The 19,993-nt window shown below is 40.3% G+C and overlaps 4 protein-coding genes across 5 annotated transcripts in view; 2 read left to right on the plus strand and 2 right to left on the minus strand.

Moving 5' to 3' along the window:
- Positions 1–8,064, minus strand: part of dchs2 (dachsous cadherin-related 2) — a 31,944-nt gene extending 23,880 nt beyond the window's left edge. Inside the window, exons 1-4 of the mRNA XM_058640891.1 lie at positions 5,981–8,064; positions 3,608–3,799; positions 3,303–3,534; positions 1,304–1,540 (exon numbers count right to left, since the gene is read on the minus strand). Of these exons, the coding sequence (XP_058496874.1) occupies positions 1,304–1,540; positions 3,303–3,534; positions 3,608–3,799; positions 5,981–7,726 (2,407 nt within the window). The 5' untranslated portion in view covers positions 7,727–8,064. The remainder of the gene's footprint in view (positions 1–1,303; positions 1,541–3,302; positions 3,535–3,607; positions 3,800–5,980) is intronic.
- A 1,532-nt stretch (positions 8,065–9,596) lies between these two features.
- LOC131466724 (uncharacterized) lies at positions 9,597–11,744 on the plus strand. Its single transcript, XM_058640160.1, has 5 exons — positions 9,597–9,854; positions 9,969–10,169; positions 10,679–10,884; positions 11,229–11,414; positions 11,536–11,744. The coding sequence occupies exons 1-5, from the start codon at positions 9,718–9,720 to the stop codon at positions 11,742–11,744; spliced, it is 939 nt and encodes a 312-aa protein (XP_058496143.1). The 5' UTR covers positions 9,597–9,717.
- On the minus strand, positions 11,403–17,204 carry plrg1 (pleiotropic regulator 1). Its single transcript, XM_058641514.1, has 15 exons — positions 17,053–17,204; positions 16,730–16,836; positions 16,256–16,392; positions 15,917–15,967; positions 15,715–15,808; positions 15,498–15,588; positions 15,290–15,388; positions 15,108–15,200; positions 14,595–14,744; positions 14,396–14,497; positions 13,548–13,650; positions 13,317–13,425; positions 12,328–12,467; positions 12,052–12,245; positions 11,403–11,965 (listed from the first exon to the last, which is right to left on the minus strand). The coding sequence occupies exons 1-15, from the start codon at positions 17,059–17,061 to the stop codon at positions 11,906–11,908; spliced, it is 1,539 nt and encodes a 512-aa protein (XP_058497497.1). The 5' UTR covers positions 17,062–17,204; the 3' UTR covers positions 11,403–11,905.
- A 70-nt stretch (positions 17,205–17,274) lies between these two features.
- On the plus strand, positions 17,275–19,937 carry LOC131467541 (uncharacterized). 2 transcript variants are annotated; one of them, XM_058641513.1, is made up of 4 exons: positions 17,275–17,593; positions 17,941–18,034; positions 18,613–18,698; positions 18,808–19,937. In XM_058641513.1, exons 1-4 carry the CDS (start codon positions 17,275–17,277, stop codon positions 19,845–19,847), a joined length of 1,539 nt encoding a protein of 512 aa, XP_058497496.1. In that variant the 3' UTR covers positions 19,848–19,937. The 2 variants fall into 2 exon arrangements, with proteins under 2 accessions (XP_058497496.1, XP_058497495.1); XM_058641512.1 differs by having other exon boundaries at positions 18,613–18,696; positions 18,800–19,937.
- The last annotated feature ends 56 nt before the right edge of the window (positions 19,938–19,993 follow it).

The raw sequence follows: 19,993 nt of genomic DNA on the forward strand, positions 1-19,993 counted from the left end.
TTGTTGGTCTTGTTTAAATGTACTGTATTTATGTCAAATTGAAGTCTCACTCCAAGAGGAACATACTGTCACACTTAGTAAGCAACAATAAGTTAATTACAGCACACATGCGAAGATCCCATTAATCCCCTCTAAATGTTTGTGGCACTTCAGCAGTAGCCAATGAAACAAGCAGAGAGCTTAACAGGCCTGATTCTACCGTTTCCACTTTAGGTCAAAGCGTTAATCTCTTAATTGATTACAGAACCTTAAATGAACGTCCGTGAAGTAGAGTGGTTTAGCTGATAAAAGTACAACACATAACAAGAGGTAGAGCTACATCAAATATTTAACCGAATACAAGCTGTATCTCCTTCATTTATGGTCATACTTTTACTTCTTTTATTACAAAATGTTGCTCACTTTTACCTACAATTAAATCAGATAAACACACACAACATTAAATAGTGAAAATGACAAAAACCTTTAAACATTTATAACAGGATTGTCAGATATAATATACTGTACGAACGTCTCTGCCCTTTTTATTATCCGTCATCTGCTTGTGTGGTTAAGACGGATTAAAGATTAAACTGTCCTCTCCTCATCTGGGTTACGGTTAACTGTTTTTATCAAGATCATCTGTCAAGACAGATCCTAAAATGATTATCATTTCTATATATTTTGTTTATTACATTTAAGAGAGCGAATAAGAAAGTTACTGTGTAAGTGCTTATGAAACATATGATATCATTTCCTTATCATCTGACGAGTGTATCGTCCCGAGTGGAATCTCGTGCACACTCACAAAAAGCAAAGTGACAGGGGTCATAATGCCATTTGAGGATATTTCCAACAACTCTTAATAAGATTTCTTTTGCAATTTTGCATAAATACAAAATGTGTGACAGTGCAACTCCATTCATTCTGTGTAAGGTAACAAGAGGTTACTGTTATACATATTTACTACTACATACTTTTTATTTTCTAAAGGATCAATCGCTATATGCTGTTAGAATTTATGACTTAATTTACTGTGTCTTAAATCACTCCCTATTTACGGTGTAATGCACCATATTTACCCTCGACCATTTTAGCTTACTTACTTTGTCATTATTTATAATCTAAATTTACAGCCATAAACTTAGAAAGGATTGTAATAGATGGAGTGTTTTCCATGAATTGATAGCCTTTAGCTGAAAATCAAGTAAATATTGGAAGATTAAGTTTTAGTAAGGATGCACATTTTCAAGTTTTAAATATTTGATTTGAAAAACTGCGCTCTGTAATCTGATTATTTCTTCACCGCCTGCACCCCACTCACATGCTGGGTGTGTGGCCACCACTGTGCCCACAGGCGTCCCTGGTGGTGTGTCCTCCGGCAGAGTGAAGGTGTAGCGTGACCTCTGGAACACAGCCGGAGCGTTAGCGCTGCGTAGGATGTTGACGGTGACTGCAGCCGGTCTGACTGACGTCCGTCCCGCTCCATCGTGTGCCGTGACTCGCAGCTTCACACTGGCTGCTCCAAGACGGGTCAGAGTGGAGGTCAGGAAGAGCGTTCCTGTGATGGACATAAGCTGGTGTTAGGTTTTATTAAGTCATATTATGAAATAAAACCTCTAATTTTCCATCTTTTCCTTTTACCATTTATCAAATAAAAGAGGCTTAACACTATATATGTTTGCAAGCAATATTTTTATAATAGTACTAAGAAAACATATGGATGTAATCATGAAATGTATTACATTCAACATTAAATTACATATAGACACTTGTTTGGTGTTTTAGTTACAGTTGTCCATGTTATTATTTAGTTAATTTTGGATTTATTAAATCACTGTTTTTATTATGTAGTATACATCATTCTACATCTAAATAAGACCTTCTACTATGGACTTCTGTGAAACATCATCATAAATATCATTATTGCAATATCATGATGGAATATTGTGTATAATTTTAAGTTCATATTGAACAGTTGTTTATTTCCCCACAATTTTATTCTCTAGATTGGCCAGACTAGCTGCTCATTGGCCCCCAGGTCATTTAAGTTTGACACCCCTGCTATAAATAAAGTAAATATCAGACTGTAACGACAAAACAAGGCATTTAGCTTAGGAAAATTACAGCCCTAAATCATTTCTAGTATTTCATAGACATACCAACAAAGAAACGTGAAAAGTAACTGCCCAATTAAAATGACAGATTTGTTATTTATCTAATCTGTGCAATTATCTCTGAAAAGGTAACAAAATAATTCACAATAGTCTAATAGATTATTCTGAGGTCCAGGTCTTAAAATAAGTTCACGATCAGTCAACATGTTGCTCACTGTAGTAGATTGTGACAAATCTTCACCACTTTGATTTATGTTGGAATCACAAAACAATATCTGTACAATATTATGTACAGCTTAATCACATGCAGGTAAATAAACTCCAAACACACTAGTGACTTTAATTTGTTGCGAGTGAGGTCTAATCTTGTCGACGCTCTGGCACATGGGGATCTTACAGCTTTGGTCTTCCTGCTGAGCAGTAACACTGTCCAACTGATCGTGGGGACTTAGCGTCAGGGACTAAAGACAAACAAGTGGCTCTCTTTGACTGAAGCTGCCTCATTATCCACACACAGAATGAACATGACACAACAAAACATATATTTAGACAGAATTTCCACAAAGAGGAAGTCTTCCCCTTTGTCTAATGATTTCTGACACTGAGCGGTGTAATCTTGCCCTCCACGTGATTTTAAAGGAACACATAAAAGCCCTAAATCAAACAGGTGCTTGTGAGATTAGGCTGTTAATCGGGGAATAAATGCCCCGCTCTCTCCAAACATGTTCAGGAGGTGATGTGGGCGGAGGGAGGGGAACACTAACAGCAACAACAGACAGGAAGTTGGCCAAAAGTTGGTATCAGTGACAAACGCTTTAACACTAGGATCCATCCATCCATCCATTTTCTACTGCTTCATCCTCCACATGAGGGTCGTGGGGGTGCTGTGCCAATCTCAGCTGACAGGGCGATAGGCGGGGTACACCCTGGACACATCGCCAGTCAATCACAGGGCCACTCACTCTCACTCTCTCATACCTATGGTCAATTTAGAGGATCCAATTTGCCTTATCCCAAAATCTGCATGTTTTTGGACTGTGGGAGGAAGCCGGAGAACCCAGGAGAAAACCCACCCACCCACACACACACACAGAGAGAACAACTCTATGATCATTACACTACATTTTCATTTTCACATAAGTTTCAGCCTGTTTTCAAAGCAATAGTCACTGTGTCTCTGCCTAAATGTCAATCATACCCACCGACCTGTTTGTTTATCCACAGTAAATAAACTGGACTCGTCACCAGGGACGGTATCATAGGTGACGTGTCCAAATGTGCCAGAATCTCGGTCGGTAGCAATGACGTTGAGGATTTCCGTGCCGGGCTGTGCGTGGCTGCTGATGCTCACGGTGTACTCATCAGGGTTAAACACTGGAGCGTTGTCGTTCAGGTCTTCTATCTCGATGTGCACGTAGGTTTGAGCGCTCAGGCCTCCCTGACGATGGAGAAGAATCGAGTTTAAATCCACAGTTTTGAAAGAGAAACAAATAAATGATGAAGTTACTCACCGGGTCTTCAGCTTTGATCAGAATATCATGTATGGTCTGTCCCGTATCTCGGTCGATATCCTGAGCGACGCACAGCTCTCCGGTCTGCGGGTGGATTTGGAAGAAAGGGTGTTGGTCCTGTTTGTCAAAACCATCAGACAAAGAGAAGAACAACGTGCCAAACTCAGGACCGTCTGCATCTGTGGCAACAACCTAAAATGAAAAGAAATGAATTGAAAAAACGTTAGAGATTTAAAACAATTCAAACTTTGTCTGAGAAGTACTTAGAACACAGAGCAGTAAATACAGAGGCTATAAGAATGTGCAACATGGTGTCTTACGTCCTTTTTTCAGCACAACCTAGGCAATCTGTAGAATTGTCTATTTTGTGACTTCTGCACAATTATTGCAACTTTATATCACGACTGAAAATGCCATACTAAATGACTCAACACTTTGACTCAACAACACATATGAAAATGGAAAAACACAGCACATTTTTTAAAGCCTGAATATGTGACCTATAAACACACATCCCCAGGATGTCCATATAAGGAGTTTAAAAACAAAAGTGTGTTGAATGTGCCTCACGATCCACACATTACACTCAATATCTTTTCATTGTAATTCAAACAATGACAAAGAGCTGTGGGATAATGTAGTCCAAACAGCCTTTCTGAAAAGAAAATATATATATTTTTATTATTTTATTTATGGCTAGGCAACAATTCAATAACATATAAAGTATATTGTGAAATAATATTCTTCAATGTCACATAATAGTCATTTATCATATAGTATATATGAAGGACATTGATATGTTTGACAAATCTAAACTGTTTTCTATCCACAAAGAAGTAAAAACAAAATACATTTAACTAGTTTCTTAAACTTTCACTCAAGAGTAAAATTTATTATTTGATGATATCAACTGATTTTACACTTTTATACTATACAGCACATGTGGCAACAAATGTAGTTTTTTTGCTTAAAAGCAACAATTCAGTCCAAAAAAAGTTTCTCATCTCAGACAACTTAGAAAATATGGACCTTTTTTATGATTATTCAACTCTAAGAATTTTTCTAAATAGTTGTTTCAGCTCTTAAGTCTATGTTGTCCATATATCACCATGATTGTAAAGTATTGTTTGACACACATATTACTTTAACACTACAGTACATCAACGCTCATATTGACTTGCCTTATTCATTGATTTATCTACACTAAAAACCATGTGGTGATTTTGCAGCATTTCATATTATTGTTAAATTGAAACTGTGTGGTTCATCAATAGTAATATGTCACATCATATGTCATGGCTTTAGATTACAGTCACTGAATCATGCTACTACGGTTCTTCCAAAGACGTTCTGCATAATAAAAGCATAAAACCTGAAAACATGAGACACAAGCTGGCGTGCCGAGTGTCACACCTCCGCTGCTTTTATGTCTCAGTGTGTCTTTGCCCAGAGATGCACTTTACACATCAAGCGCTCACCTTCCCCTCATAAAGATGATATCACCGCAGATTTTATCAAGTTGTGAAGAAATCGGCCAAAGTCCAACGACATGAACAACACACCCAACTTTATGTGTGTGTGGTGGTTATACCTGATTCTATAATTAAATAAACATGGGCCTGTGACACCCTGGCTTGTAAACATGTGGAACCATATGAAAAGATAATGTTATTTCGATTATTTTTGACTGTCGTCAGATAAACACAGCTTCTATTGTAACAGGGGGCCGCAGCTCTGTGCCAGGCAGTAGCAGTGTGGTACCAGTAATCACATTTGAAGCCACAGAGCTGAGCTGGTGAGGGTGTGTGTGTGTGTGCGTTTAGGAGCAACAGTGATGGCTTTTGTCGTACAGACTGAAGGCTACTTTTGTGTTATGAAGCGAAAGAAAAGGGACAATGAGACAGAGGCGATACGATGTCCAACATCAACAGTGGAGATTCTGATTCGCTTCGATGATAAATTAATACAAGTGAGAGAAGCGGCAGGTGGAAAATGTGTGTTCTTCCTGATTACGTATACTTTATAAATGAAGTCATTACACAAGACAATACAAGTTTATTTTGACTATGAATAATGTCAGTGTATCTAATAAATTAAAAGTTGAGCTGCAGTATGTTGGAGTAGTCCTGTGTCAGGGATACAGTTAAATGTTTGTATTGGTGTGGGGTTTCTATCTATCTATAGATGCTAAAAAAAACAAAAAAATAGATTAAAAAAACTAAACAAGAAAACCTTCTGCCTTTATCCCAATTTGCAGAAATGTCTGACACAAATTTCTCAAACCCTGGACATAGAAATCAAAACTATACGTCTAACTTTGTGTGAAAATATGTGTTTTCAGATTTTGTGTGCACTGACTCAACTACAACATACTTGTAAAAAGCAGCTTCCGATGTCACTGTGCTCCGGGATGGACACGTTGTACAGCTGTTGCTGGAACACCGGCTCGTTGTCATTGACGTCCTCCACCAGCACAGTGACTGTGGCCGTAGACGACAGAGCCGGTTCCCCTCCGTCCACCGCCACCACCAGAAACCACACCTGCACCTGTGTCTCCCTGTCCAGACTCACAGCTGTGGTGACGAGGCCTGACTCTGGGTCAATGCTGATCAGGCTGTCCTGGTTGGACTTGAGGATGGAGTATCTGATGTCTGAGTTGACGCCTTCATCTGCATCTCGGGCCTGCATCTGGATGAGGGAACTCCCTGGAGGAGCATCCTCTGAGATGCTGATGATGTATGAATCTTTCTCAAACACAGGATGGCAGTCGTTGGTGTCGGCCACCTTTAGGAAGAAAACCGTCTCGCTGCTCAGGGGTGGGCTTCCTAAATCTGATGCTTGTACTTTGAGCTCATACATATCGTTGTCTTCCCTGTCTAACTCTGCGTTAACACACAAAGCATACAGAAGATAATCCGTCTGCTTCAGGATGAACTTTCCATCACCTCCCTCGAGCGTGACAGTGACCCCGTCTTTCTCCAGGTCAGGGTCTGACACTGAAATCCTGGCAACATAGTCCCCAACCGCCGCTGCCTCGGACACCACAGCGTCTCCTGTCTCGCTGAGGAACAGGATGCTGATGGTGGGACTGTTGTCGTTGATGTTGAGCACTTTTACACCCACAAAAGTGCTGCTGGACTCAGGCTGAGCTCCGTTGTCCGTCGCGCTGACAATCAACTCGTGAAAAGCCTGAGTCTCGAAATCGAGCGGCTTGTTGAGGTGAACCACCCCCGTGGTTTCATTGATGGAGAAGACTTCATGTGGGTCACTCTGGCGCCTGTTGATCCCATAAGTGATCCTGCCATTGTCACCCAGGTCCAGGTCAGTGGCATGTACCTGACAGACGGAGGACATGACCGCAGCATCTTCACGCACCAAGACATGGTATTCAGTCCTGCTGAACACAGGTGGGTTGTCGTTCTCATCCAGGACATGGATGTTCACTTGAAGGCTTCCAGTCCTGGCTGGGACGCCACCATCGAAGGCCTCGATGGTCAGTGAGTAGAAGTTCTGCGTTTCTCTGTCAAGTTTGGTGTTAAGGACGAGATCCAGACTCATGCGTTTCACAGAACCACTGCGATAATCCAGGTGGAACAACTCCCCCATCTGACTCTCTGTAATCCTGTAGCCCCTGGTACCAAACTCCCCCTCATCCTTATCTGTCGCTCCTTGAAGTTGAAACCGACTTCCCAGTGGACTCAACTCTGATATCTCCAAATCAACCGCCTCGGAGGGAAACACAGGTGAATGGTCGTTCACATCTTCCACCTGTATTTTCACTCTGATCATCTCACCTGTGAGGGTGGCTGCAACAAACTCATACTTGTCCCTGCTCTCTCTGTCCAGGACCACAGCTGTGGAGATGATCCCCGTGTCCGCGTCTATTTCCAGGTCTCTGAACACGTACGAGTCTCTGCTCTCTGAGATGAAGAACCCAGTGCTTGGTCTGTTCATCCCCGCTCCAAGATCTCCAACGATGGTTTTAGCGGGCAAACCCTCTTTAACAGACAGCGTCAGGTTGAACACCTGCCCGAGAGACTGCGCGCAAAGTAGCGACAGGAAGAGCGTCTGGAGGAGCGACGCTGCGGCATTTCTGCCACCAATTCCTCCTTCAGCCATGACTTACACACCTGTACGTTTGTGAGTCAAAATCCGGCTACATGTTTATCTGTCACTCACTCACTCACTCACACATACGCGTTTTGAGGACTTCTCCAAACGAAACCACTTTAACGCGCGGGGCATCTTTACGCGCAGGAAAGCAGCCAGCAGTCATTTCTTCAAAAAACAAAACTTTAGCAAGTCATTGCGTGATTTTTGAGACTTCACAATCCACACATGGAGAGAGCAAATCCCTTTGGCTTCTTCACACATCACTGCCCCACGGAGTTCCAACTGTGCGCACTGAACACACTCCTCCCAGCGGGCGGCGCGTCCCAAGCTGATCTGCTCCATCTGTGGCCCTGATTACTTAAGATATTTTGTAGTGATTACCTTGAGTGTCACGTGCAGACAGGTGGCACGGCGTGATGGAGGATCATAAAGTGAACGCAAGCAGAGATTAAACTCACGGATACGATGTAGCTGCAGCTCCTCCTGCTGTCTGAAGAGAGAACTGCGACCACCTGTCCAAAATTATGTTTACTACTCGAATCAGGTTGAACAAAGAAAAATGGTTTTGTGTAACAAGTTACATGTGTTAGTCAGTCAGTCATCATCTACCGCTTTATCCTCCACCAGAGGGTCGCGGTGCTGTGCCAATCTCAGCTACATCGGGCGATAGGCGGGGTACACCCTGGACAGTTCGCCAGTCCATCGCAGGGCCACACACAGATAGAGACAAACAACCATTCACTCTCACACTCACTCCTATGGTCAATTTGGAGTGTCCAATTTACCTATCCCCACATTGCATGTTTTTGGACTGTGGGAGGAAGCCGGAGTACCCGGAGAGAACCCACGCACACACGGGGAGAACATGCAAACTCCATGCAGAAAGGCCCTTGTTCCAACCGGGGCTCGAACCCGGGTCTTCTCGCTGCAAGGCGAGAGTGCTAACCACTACACCACCGTGTGGCCCACATGTGTTAGTAAATTGTCAAATTAATTTGGCTTCTAGAGCGACAAATACATTATCTCAACAAGACACTTTACACAGTAACTAAATATGTCACAGTACAGTGTTATTTACAACAGAGCTTTAAATCTGGATTTGTCTCTGGCATCATGTGATAGAATGTGAGGTGAAAGGGAAACATTTCATTTACTAACAAAAACGAAATCCCAGTTCCACAAAATTCAATAGAACATTGGGCCTCATTCATCAATATCTTCTTGTTTTTTTTCTAAATTTATTTTTTTTCCTTAGAAAACACAACATTTGATCCATGATTTGTTGATGAACTAATCTGTAGTGGGTATATCTTTTTTTAAAAAAGATAATACATGTTTGTAAAATATAATTATAAATGATATCTGCAGGTGTTTCCATGACAGTCGTCTAATGTGTGTGCCCCGAGTGTGCAGAAATTGTGTTCTTAATCATAAGGAAATCACAGCTAAGAAAAAAAGTTCAAAATGAAAACTGCATAAATAGATATTTTCTATTTTTTAAGAGTGGACCACAGGCAACACAGTTTCTATCAATGTTATGTCCAGTATTGATGTATTGATTAAATGTTCAATCTACTATAAAGACTATATAGACTCCATTTAGATTGGTGAGGTGATATTTATCATTTGTAAGATTACATTCTGAATTAAAACATTGTCCTTTACTTCAAAACAACACCAAGCATGGACAAACATTTACTACTATATCAGTAGTACACTTTTCACAGGATCAAATCTCAAATACTGTATATGAGAGACTCTTCAGTAAATCCATTCTTTGGTAAAGCTGTTATTGCTCCTGCAGGTCATAATAGCAGCTCCCACTGTGCACGCACGCACCAGGTAACCAAGCAACAGCTGTAACCTGAGGAGTAAACAAGCTCCTTTCCCTTTGTCTGAGATCTGGTTTGCTCAGGAGACTGAAAACTTTGCCTCAGCAGCTTCGTCTTATTTAGATCAGTTTTTATTTCAGCGACATTTCACTTAGAGAAATTAAAATGCCATCTCATATAATGCTCTCTTACCAGTGGGACGACCAGGCTCTTGTGAAAAAGGTCTACAGCCGCCTCAAAGACGATGGGCTACCTGTGTGGATGGACATAGAAGGAGGGATAACAGGAAACATCAACGACGCGTAAGGACAGAAGAATTTGGTTTATATCTATGGAGCTCTAAACACACCTCTGGTTAGATTTTAAAAATAAATACATTTGGATATGTTGCTGTGTGTGTGTGTGTGTGTTTTCAGGATGGCTGCAGGTGTGGAGGACGACGCAGTGATTTGTCCTTTCATGACTCCAGAATACCAGGCTTCACGCAGCTGTAAGAAGGAGCTGAACTACGCAGAAAGCAGGGAGGCCATCATCGTACCAGTGATGTTGGCTGAGAACTGGGAGGCCAGTGAGTGGCTGGGTCTGATCACTGCAGGCCTGCTGTGGGTGGACTTCAGGTGAGGAGCCTCCTGACAAAGACAGGTGGACAATTTCACAACACTTCTCAGTGAGGACGAGATGAAAACCGGATCTGATGTTGGGGAAAAAAACAAAAGTGATCAGATACAATCCATAAACACTAAATCTGCTTCACTAAACACAGGCAACATGCTGTAAATAGAGATGTCCACCACTGTCATGTGAGCAGGACATGAAATAGGTCTGCAAATGTCTTACATACAGATGGAGGACTATGTTTTTGAAAGGGCTGTCTCATCAACAGCTAAGTTGTATAAAAGACATAAAAGACTGACTCAGGCTGATGTTGGTATGAGTAGATATTCAATGTTTTGACATCAGTATTGCTACCAAAACATCTCTATTTCTGTGGTTTAACAGGATTAAAAGTGATTCTAGCGTAAAGTAGATAGTTTAATCATGCATTCATTGTGTTTACAGCTTATTTTGGATTTATTTGCTCCCTTCACAAAAAAAAATGAAAATCTACTGTCATCTATCCCGCTAGAAATGCAGAGCGGGAGGAAGAGAACTTTGAGATGTGTGTCAAATCTTTGGAGGAGGAGATCATGTTCAACGCCGGTCACCTCCTGACGGTGGATGAGCCTCCCAGAGAAGAGGTGGACCAGGCAGAACCACCAAAAATCTGTCTGAAAAAGAAACCAGGCCGAAGTTTTCGCCATGCCCTCTCACAGCTCTACATCCATGAGTCAGGTAGTGCGAGAGCGATAAACAAACTATTTTAAAACACAGATGTATTAGAGAAAAAAAACATGTTACAAGTTAATTGTAAGTATCTTAATCATTGCATTGAAATTTGGTTTAATAGAATTTAAAACTTGAGGATACTACTTCACAGTTCCTTTAAAATATAAAGGTAATGTCAGAGTCCTATTTGTTTTTAATCCTTTATTGATCCTATATGTGGAATCAATAATGCCATCAAAATCTAAGAAAAAAAACTCACCTGCTTACTCACATAAGCAGTTTTTTGGAGGATGTAAACCCGACCATGTTCACACTTTGTTTAACTGATTTACTGGTATTTGTTTCCACAGATGAGCAGTTAATCCACCCAACTACCGACAGCAGAAACTCAGTGGAGCTCAGTGACACGCGTGGAGATCAGTGTTACTGGGAGGAGATTAAAGGCAGCGGCTGTAAATACTACAGGAATGTTGTCACCAACAGGTTCCTCGGTAAGAAGAGAAATACACCTTCACCCAACAGAATAAACAATAACTGTCTTTATTAAATGGAGCAAAATAAACATCACATTGCTATCCAGAAAAAAGGGACAATGCCATGTTTTTTTTTTAAAGCTCTTTTTGAGTACAAAAAAAAAAGATGTCTTTCCATCTGCAGGGTTTGACTCAAACAGAAACCAGATCCACTCTGAGGCCAGTCCCTCTGTCTCCGAAGAGTGGCTACTTCTGGTGGACCAGACGGACCAGAGCCATAAGAGAGCTGTCGTCATCAAGAACAAACGCACAGGGAGGTTCCTGGCAGTTCAAAATGGCCGCTTCACTGGACTGACGTCCTACAACGAAGACTGCAAGTGGTTTTTAGAATGAAGCAGTCAAACCTCGTGTTTATTTTTGAGTAAGATGTGTTTGCTTCTGTCAAAGACACATTTGTTGAGGAAGAAATCTGCTGCATGACAAAGCACTAAGCAAAATGTGATGGAAAATTTACAATTGCTACTGTGAAATAAAAAAAAAAACAACACAAAATATTAGAATCTTTTTCTCTTGAGGATTTCTGGTTTCCAGTTGACTGGATGACTTTCTTCCGTCTGCAAGAAAGAAAACACATTTGTCAGAATATGTGGGAAGTAACACTAAACTGCAGACTGAGTTTGAATTTGATCATAAAACTCACAGCTGTGTCGTCCTCTTTGTACACTTTTATGGTCTTGTCGGCCTCGGCGGTGATCAATCTGCTCTCTGTTTTATCAAACAAGCAGGCAAAGATGCCCGACTCGCTGTCCAGAGATCCTGGCTGCACAGCGGCGTGGATCCTCTGGAAGTTGTAGCCCGTCCTCCAGTCCCACATGTGGATGGTTCCATTGTCAGCTAAAGACAAATGTGTGTCAAATACTGACTCCAATCCAATCTTATTGAAGCAACAATAAATAGGGTCATCAATATACTGTACCTCCTGACACCAAAACGCCGTCCGAGTTAACAGCCAGCGTGTTGATGATGGCGTTGTGGCCAGACAGGTTCTGAATGAAGTTGCCATCGGGGAACTTCCACTGCTTGATGTTGTCAGCAGAACCTGATGCAAATGTGTATCTGTAAAAAAATAAAATAAAAACAAAACTTCATTGCATTTGTTTCGTTTATGATATTATTGAGGGACTTTTAACACCTACGGTAAAAATAACTTTCTGTGCCTCAAAACCGTGTCATTCAAAAAGCAGGTCCACTAAGAACTGCAGCAATTATTAATAAAGTTATTTAAAAAAATATATAATTCTGAAAACAAATTGTTATCATATTCTTTTTATGATAATAAATATGAAAAATAGACACGTTAACATTAACTTGACAAATGATCAACAGCAGTTAATCATACTGTACGACAGCTCTACAGTAAACATTGCACTTACTGGATCTACTGTAAGTGGCTCCATTCATACCAATGTGATTTTATTTTAAAAGTGCGTTTTAAAACCAGTTACTTTGTTGGTGTGTGTGAGACGAGGAGTGACAGAGAGAGCACGACTCATGTGCTGATCAGTGTTAATATAACAAACAAATCAATGTATGGGTACTAATGATTAGTGTCAAAATACTGTGAAACTGCAATGGGTCTGAGAATGTCAGCAGTGTGAGTGGACTCTTAACCTTCCTGTGGACAGATTGTGTTTATGCTCAGGAGTTTTTATAATAAATAAATAAATAAATAAACAAACAATGAGGAAGAAAAATAACAAATAAAAATGGAGAAAGGCACAAAAAAAGAGAAGAATGAACACAATACAAGCCAAAGTAAATAAGTTGGCCTTGAACAAAGACTTAAATCTCTCAAGGGTCTGGGCAGCTCTTATGAGTATTTCTAAAGGTCTCCATTTCAGTTGATCCATATTAACATTTTTATTTAAACATAGTCATATGTGAATGCGGCCCGCCTCAACTTACAGCTTGGGGTGCAGCACCAGAGTTCGGACAGACTTCTTGTGGTTGGTTAGGGTTGTTCTGGTCTTTCCAGCAATCAAATCCCACATTCTGATTGTTGAATCGTGGCTGCCTGCAGGAAAAAAAAATGGTAATCACTTTAGGATTATCAGTTAAAAAAAAAAACAGCTAATAAATGATGACCCTGAATGCTACGGTTGATATTCTTGGTTTGAAATTGTAAGAGTTGCTTACCAGTGATGACCTGTGGCTCTGCTTCTTGGCATCTCACTGTGGCCACAGTGTTGGTGTGGCCAGTTAGTGTGTGCACGTTAGCCTTCGTCCTGATGTCCCACACCTGCATCAAGAGAGACAGGAAAACTCCAATTAGTCCAACTAATTAATACTGCAAAGGCGGTATTAAAAACACACAACAATATTCAGATGGAAGTTTGATTTCTCCGAATGTCGGTTTGCTATTTGAGACACTGAACGACAGGTACAAGGTACAACTCAGAGTCAAGTAACCTAAATGCAATCTGCATGCTCAAGATTTAAGATTCAAGATTTCTTTATTGTCATTATGCATACACATAACGACATTTTGTTCAGTAACTCTCCCCCTATAAACACTCAAAACACTATAAATATTGAGTTAACTGTACTATAAACGTTTATAAAAGACATACAGATGGCAGTAGTCTCAGGACTCTGTTACATTCAGTTTGCATCAACATTTTTCTTTGAAAACATTTTGCAATACAGACCTAACAATCAGTTTCACACCTTCACATTATCAGCATTTAACTTGTAAATAACACCCAGACTTTTATTTTAAAATAGACACAAGAAAGAACATGTATCAGTGAGGGTACGGGTCACATTTTGTATGTATTTTTACTTATAAAATGTAAATGTTGAACATAAATACAGGTAATACTAGATTATTAGTTCTTTAAAATCTTGTTTTCATGGCCCTTTGCTTGCTTCATTAACCCCTGCTCTACAGTCAGACACTCATCCATCATATCATATATTAAACATAGATTAACCATTAAAATCTGTTAACAAGCCAGAGTAAATAGTATCAGAATGAAGTTTACCCGTGCTGTGGCATCCCGACTGCACGTCATCAGCACATCAATGGTCGGATGTAGATCCAAGTCATACACAGCACTCAGGTGACCGTGGTAGTGCCTGATGACCTAAAACACAGATTATTTAGTAGTAAATAGATATTCATGGCCTTTTATAAACTAAATGAATCTCTCTGAATAACCCCACGCCTCCCAAACAACATACTTTGTTGTACTCCAGATCCCAACATTTGACTTGCTTGTCTTCACCACAGGAGAACAGGTATGGACTGCGGGTGCTGACGGCCACACCTCGCACTGTGCTAATGTGTCCAGTCAGAGAGAGCTTCAGCTTTCCAGAGGACAGGTCCCAAATCTGTCACAACAAACAGAATTCCAGTCATATTTTTTGGATCACTGTAGAAAATGTGCTATAATGGTGACTCAACACTGACACCCGGAAGCAAAAGGGGGGACAAATTAATGTAAGATGCAGATAAGAACACTGGAGAGGGAATAATCTGTCAAATGATCAAAAGGATCTTTTATGCTACACACTTTAGTGTAATGTAATTGTAAAGACTAAATAAAGAGATGGTGGTTACAGAAAGAACATGCAAAAACTAGCTTGCTTTTAATATTTTTTTTTTTTACCTTTTAAACATATAGACAATCCTCAATCTTTCTGAAGAACATTGTTGACATTCAATGAACTCACAACATTTTCCACTTTTCTCACCTTTATGGTTCTATCAGCCGAGCCTGTGACAAACCACTGATTCCCAGGTTCTACAGCGATGGATCTCACCCAGCCAAGGTGACCACTGATGACCTGTCAGGCAAAACAAAAACTGCTACTGAAAACAAATTCATCATATAGCTTAAAAATAAAAATAAAAATAAAAAATGTTGTGCAGTTACCCGAGACAGTTTCCATGGTGGATGCCACTGGGGTTTCGGCATTGTTGGTGCTTTCCTTATGAGCGCAGAATTTCTGGTACCGCCTCCTTCCAGAAGCGACTAAAATAAACACATTTATGATGAGGTCTTCACTTCTTTCAGGGATTTCGGAGCAAGGTTTAAAATAGGATAATACATCAAGTGCACATGGTGATACACTGCGACCTACCACGGCAGTTGAGTGAAGGTGAGATCTCTCTGTTGCTCCAGCGTGTCGATGAATATCACCAACACTGGCTGCTGTGCGGCTTGCGTCCAGCCTGGAATTCAACAACAAAAACGCTCACTATAGTTTACATACGTTAAATGAATTTGAATCCTAAAATTACGATGGAATCTTTCTCAGTATATGGGTTATACACTGTCTTAAGGAAATATGGGCTTACCTGGCTTGTGAGGGCAACAAAGCCAATGCCATAGAATGGATTCCTCCCTCGCTGGGGTTCCTGTGCATCGCCGTGTCTGCAGTCAGGGCCACTCCTGTCAAGTGAAATACTGGTGTGATACGAGTAGCAACACTGGTGCAGTTCAATTTAGAAAAAACCCCACAAGGCATTTATTTGAGTAAGACAACGGCATCATACTTACCAGGTGCAGAGGGGTACGCATGTGTCCCAGTGATCAGGTATTCTGGGTCATCTTTTGAAAAACATCACAGGGTAAGTAAATACATTAATGTTCATGAAAATGTATATCGTAGACAAAACTGCTTACACTTAATACAAAAGTAAAAGTACATTTAGAGATTCATTGACACATTTGCTGTTTAACAAATAAAGCACCTGGACAAATCAACCTCTTTTGATGTGAATACCAATTCAACTGATGTCACGATCACATTACATACATATAACTATAAGTAGTTTTTTGGATCCACCTTATGCCATTAAACTCAAGTTAAACATGCAGTGTTCATTTCCTCCTCACCTGGCTGTGCATAGCTCTGGTGGCCGTGCATGCTGCCAGGAAGATGTGGGACTCTGTCTTTCCCTTCCTTCAGGACAGGCATGTGTAAAACCGCCATGTAGTCTGACTTGAGTTTCACGTCCATCTTCAGTTTGTGGCTACAAAGAAAATGGAAGAAAGACAGAGTGAGGATTCAGGATGTTGACCGTCATGTCACTTGGAAAATGTATTAAGTGCATTAAAAATTTTACTTGAGTATTTCCAGCAATATACTTCAAGTATCAACAGTAAATATTGTTGTATACACTACTATTGAGGCTGGTAAATCAAATGGCAGTTTTTAATCTGGTTGAAAGGACCTCTATTACTACTCATTTGCTGCAGAGTAAAAGTAGTAAGAACAATTATTATAAAAAATAAAACCCCAGAAGATGAATAGATGTGTGACCATTTACATTGGATGTAAAAAAAATAAATGTAAAATTACTAGTTTACCTCTCATCGTCCTGTGAGATGGGTTTCGCTTGGTCGGACACAAACATATCGTGAGTTCTTTTGAGAGATCTGAAGACCAGTGTGTGGACTGAGTGCTTCTGGACGTCCTGTAGAAGAACATGCATTTTATTATTATTAACAACAATAATAACAATGACAATAAATAATAATACTACAGTAGTCTACGCTTTTATATATAAGCCGACATGGAAGTCGTTAACACAACGCGATCCAGTGATTAGCCGGGGCCCGACCCTTCGCCAGCGCCTGTATGAGCGGGAGCAGAGACAAAGAAAGAAAAAAGACCAAAAACATCGACCTACCTCAGCCATCTTTGATGATAAATCTCCTGACAAAACGCAGCAGCTGAAGTAAAATATTAATCCCAGTCAATGTCGCTCTCTCACGCTAGTAATTGTCTCACAAACGTGAAAACATGACCACCACCGCCACAACGCGACGACTGAATACCCCGGAAGTAAACATCAGCAGACACGGCTGGTGATTCTACAGCACCATCTGCCGGCGAGGAAGACCAAACAGAAATGCTGTGTTTAGACCCTTTCGAGAGCTACGTTACAGAAATACTGAGTGACTACGCGCAGTTTGGGGTCAGAAAACACATACTCGTACCATTAACTTCTATCAAGCCAGCAGTCCAACAACATAAAATGCCTACTTGTAGCGTAGTTGGCTGTGGAAGTAGAACCAGCACTGGTGTCAAGTTCTTCCGAATCCCTACAGGATCTCATCCTTTTCTAAAGAATAGACGTCGTCTGTGGCTCCAAGCATTGAAAAGAGAAGACTGGGGTGATGCTACTGCAGTCAAAGAGGCTCGTGTTTGTAGTGCTCACTTCATTTCAGGTAAATTATCATTTATCAGCTCTTTCTGTTAGATTACACCGACAAGCCTGGATTTCACAGAAACATGTGTGTCAATGCACATACTGTATGTACTGTATATGAAACTAATGTTGCCTAAAGTTATGTTGTGGTCTTGGACGTAGCTTGCTTGTATTCAGCTGCCAAGTAAACATAGTGTGCTAAAACGTTCCCTTTTAACTAAGTGAATTATCCAAAATGACATTAATTTTTAGGACTTTAAGTCACTTAAATTCTCTGTCATTGGTGACTTGTTGCATAGACTAGTCTTAGTACTTCCATTGATGCAGCAGCACATTAGCACAACAAAGATTGTCTTGTCTTTGCAGGGGAGGCATCAGATGACTCGAGCAGTCCTGACTTTGTGCCGTCTTTGTTTGCATACACAAAACAAAATGAGAAACATGACACAAAAATGGAGAGGTAAGCCTACAAAATAAGACAAGTAAGGGAACGTAAAATGCTTCTCAGCCTTGTCTTCTCCAAGAGCAAGCTTCCATTTAATGAACCGTGTGCATTTTGTTTTAATCCGTTCACATTACATTATACTGTCTGCCACTGCAACTAACGATTATTTTCATAATCGACTCATCTGTGGTTTATTTTCTTGATTAATCGTTTGGTCCATAAAATATCAGAAAACCTTAAAAAAACCTGGAAATGATTATGTTCTCAAATGTCTTATTTTGTCCACAAACCAAAATGATTAACTTTTAATGATTTATTTGTTATCCAGAGCAAAGAAATAAAGAAAATACTCACTTTTAAGAAGCTTAAACAATCGGAAATCTTGTTTTAATCATGAAAAAAGCTTTGAAACAATCGATTATCAAAATAATTGTTGATTAATAATCAATTAATCGATTAATTCTTTCAGCTCTAACTGCATGAGACACATGTGTTTTTGCCATTTGTTTAGTGTAGAAGTTAATAATTACCACCTAGTGGATGATTTGGCTAAATGCTGTCACCGTTTAATTGTTTCTTTTCTTTTCATATAGATATCACAGGAAAAGGAAGAGAACAGAGATGTACATCCCTGTAGTGCAACCTGATTCTTCCATTGAAGAAATTAAACAAAACCCTGGTATGAATTACATCCGTCACAGAGCTGGAATTTATTTCCTGTCGTGCCACAAGTTACAAACATCAGTGATGATCACGTTTCAGTGAATGTCTGTTTGTCTTTGTTCAAGTTCAAGCTGATGAAGACCTCCCACCAACGGTGTCAAGGAGTGAATACGACGACCTTCGCTTGACACATCGTCAACTCCAGGAAGATTACAATAACCTACAGCAGGAATGTGTTAAGCTGCGCAGTGAGAATGACTCATTAAAGCACAAGTTAAACCAATCCAAGTTAACATACAGTAATGTGAAGTCTAGCTTTAGACAATTAGTGTATTTCACTGGACTGACCTCTATCATCTTTGAATGGCTCCTTAAAAAACTAAGCAGTGAGATAAGTCATCATAGCCTTCCTTTAGAGGACCAACTTTTAATGGTCTTAATGAAATTAAGGTTGGGCCTCAGCAACCTTGACCTGGCATATAGATTTAATGTAGCAAATAGCACTGTATCTCATATTTATCGATGCTGGATATCTGTTATGTCAGTGGTCCTCAAGCCACTAATAAAATGGCCAAACAAAGGAGCAATAATTAAAAATATGCCCAGAGCATTCAAGCGAAACTTTAAAAGATGTCGCTGCATTATAGAATGTGAGGAAATGTTTATAGCTAGGCCTAGTAATCTCACTGCAAGAGCCCAGAGTTGGTCCAATTATAAACACAGCAACACCATTAAGTATTTGATTGCCACCACACCTGCTGGGGCCATTTCATTTGTGTCTCCAGGGTGGGATGGCCGGGTATCAGATAAACAGATTACAAGAGAGTCTGGTTTCCTGGAACTGTTGGAGCCTATGGATGAGGTTTTAGCTGATAGGGGATTTTTAGTACGTGATGAACTAGTTGCTTATGGTGCAACCCTTCGTATCCCTCATTTCACTAAAGGGAAAAAACAACTCTCTGCACAGGAAGTAGACACATCCAGACAACTGGCCTGTGTCAGGATACATATAGAGCGAGTGATAGGAAGGTGGAAGAGTTTTAAAATTTTGCAAACTGTAATCCCAGTGTCTCAAGTTGATATGCTAGATGAAGTAGTGACTGTGTGTGCTGCGCTAACTAACCTCGGTAAAAGTGTTGTTCCTAAAGGAACAGGTTCCAAGTAAGCGACTTATGACTGATTTATTATTTTACAAGTCATGTATGTGAAATATCATGAAATCATCATTCATGAAATACATTTTTTACACAACCAATTTGCTGACCTCCTTTTTATTTGTGCGCAGCCATAATGGAAATCATGCAGTTAATC

The sequence above is a fragment of the Solea solea genome, chromosome 10 (assembly GCF_958295425.1).
Source record: "Solea solea chromosome 10, fSolSol10.1, whole genome shotgun sequence".
NCBI lineage: Eukaryota > Metazoa > Chordata > Actinopteri > Pleuronectiformes > Soleidae > Solea > Solea solea.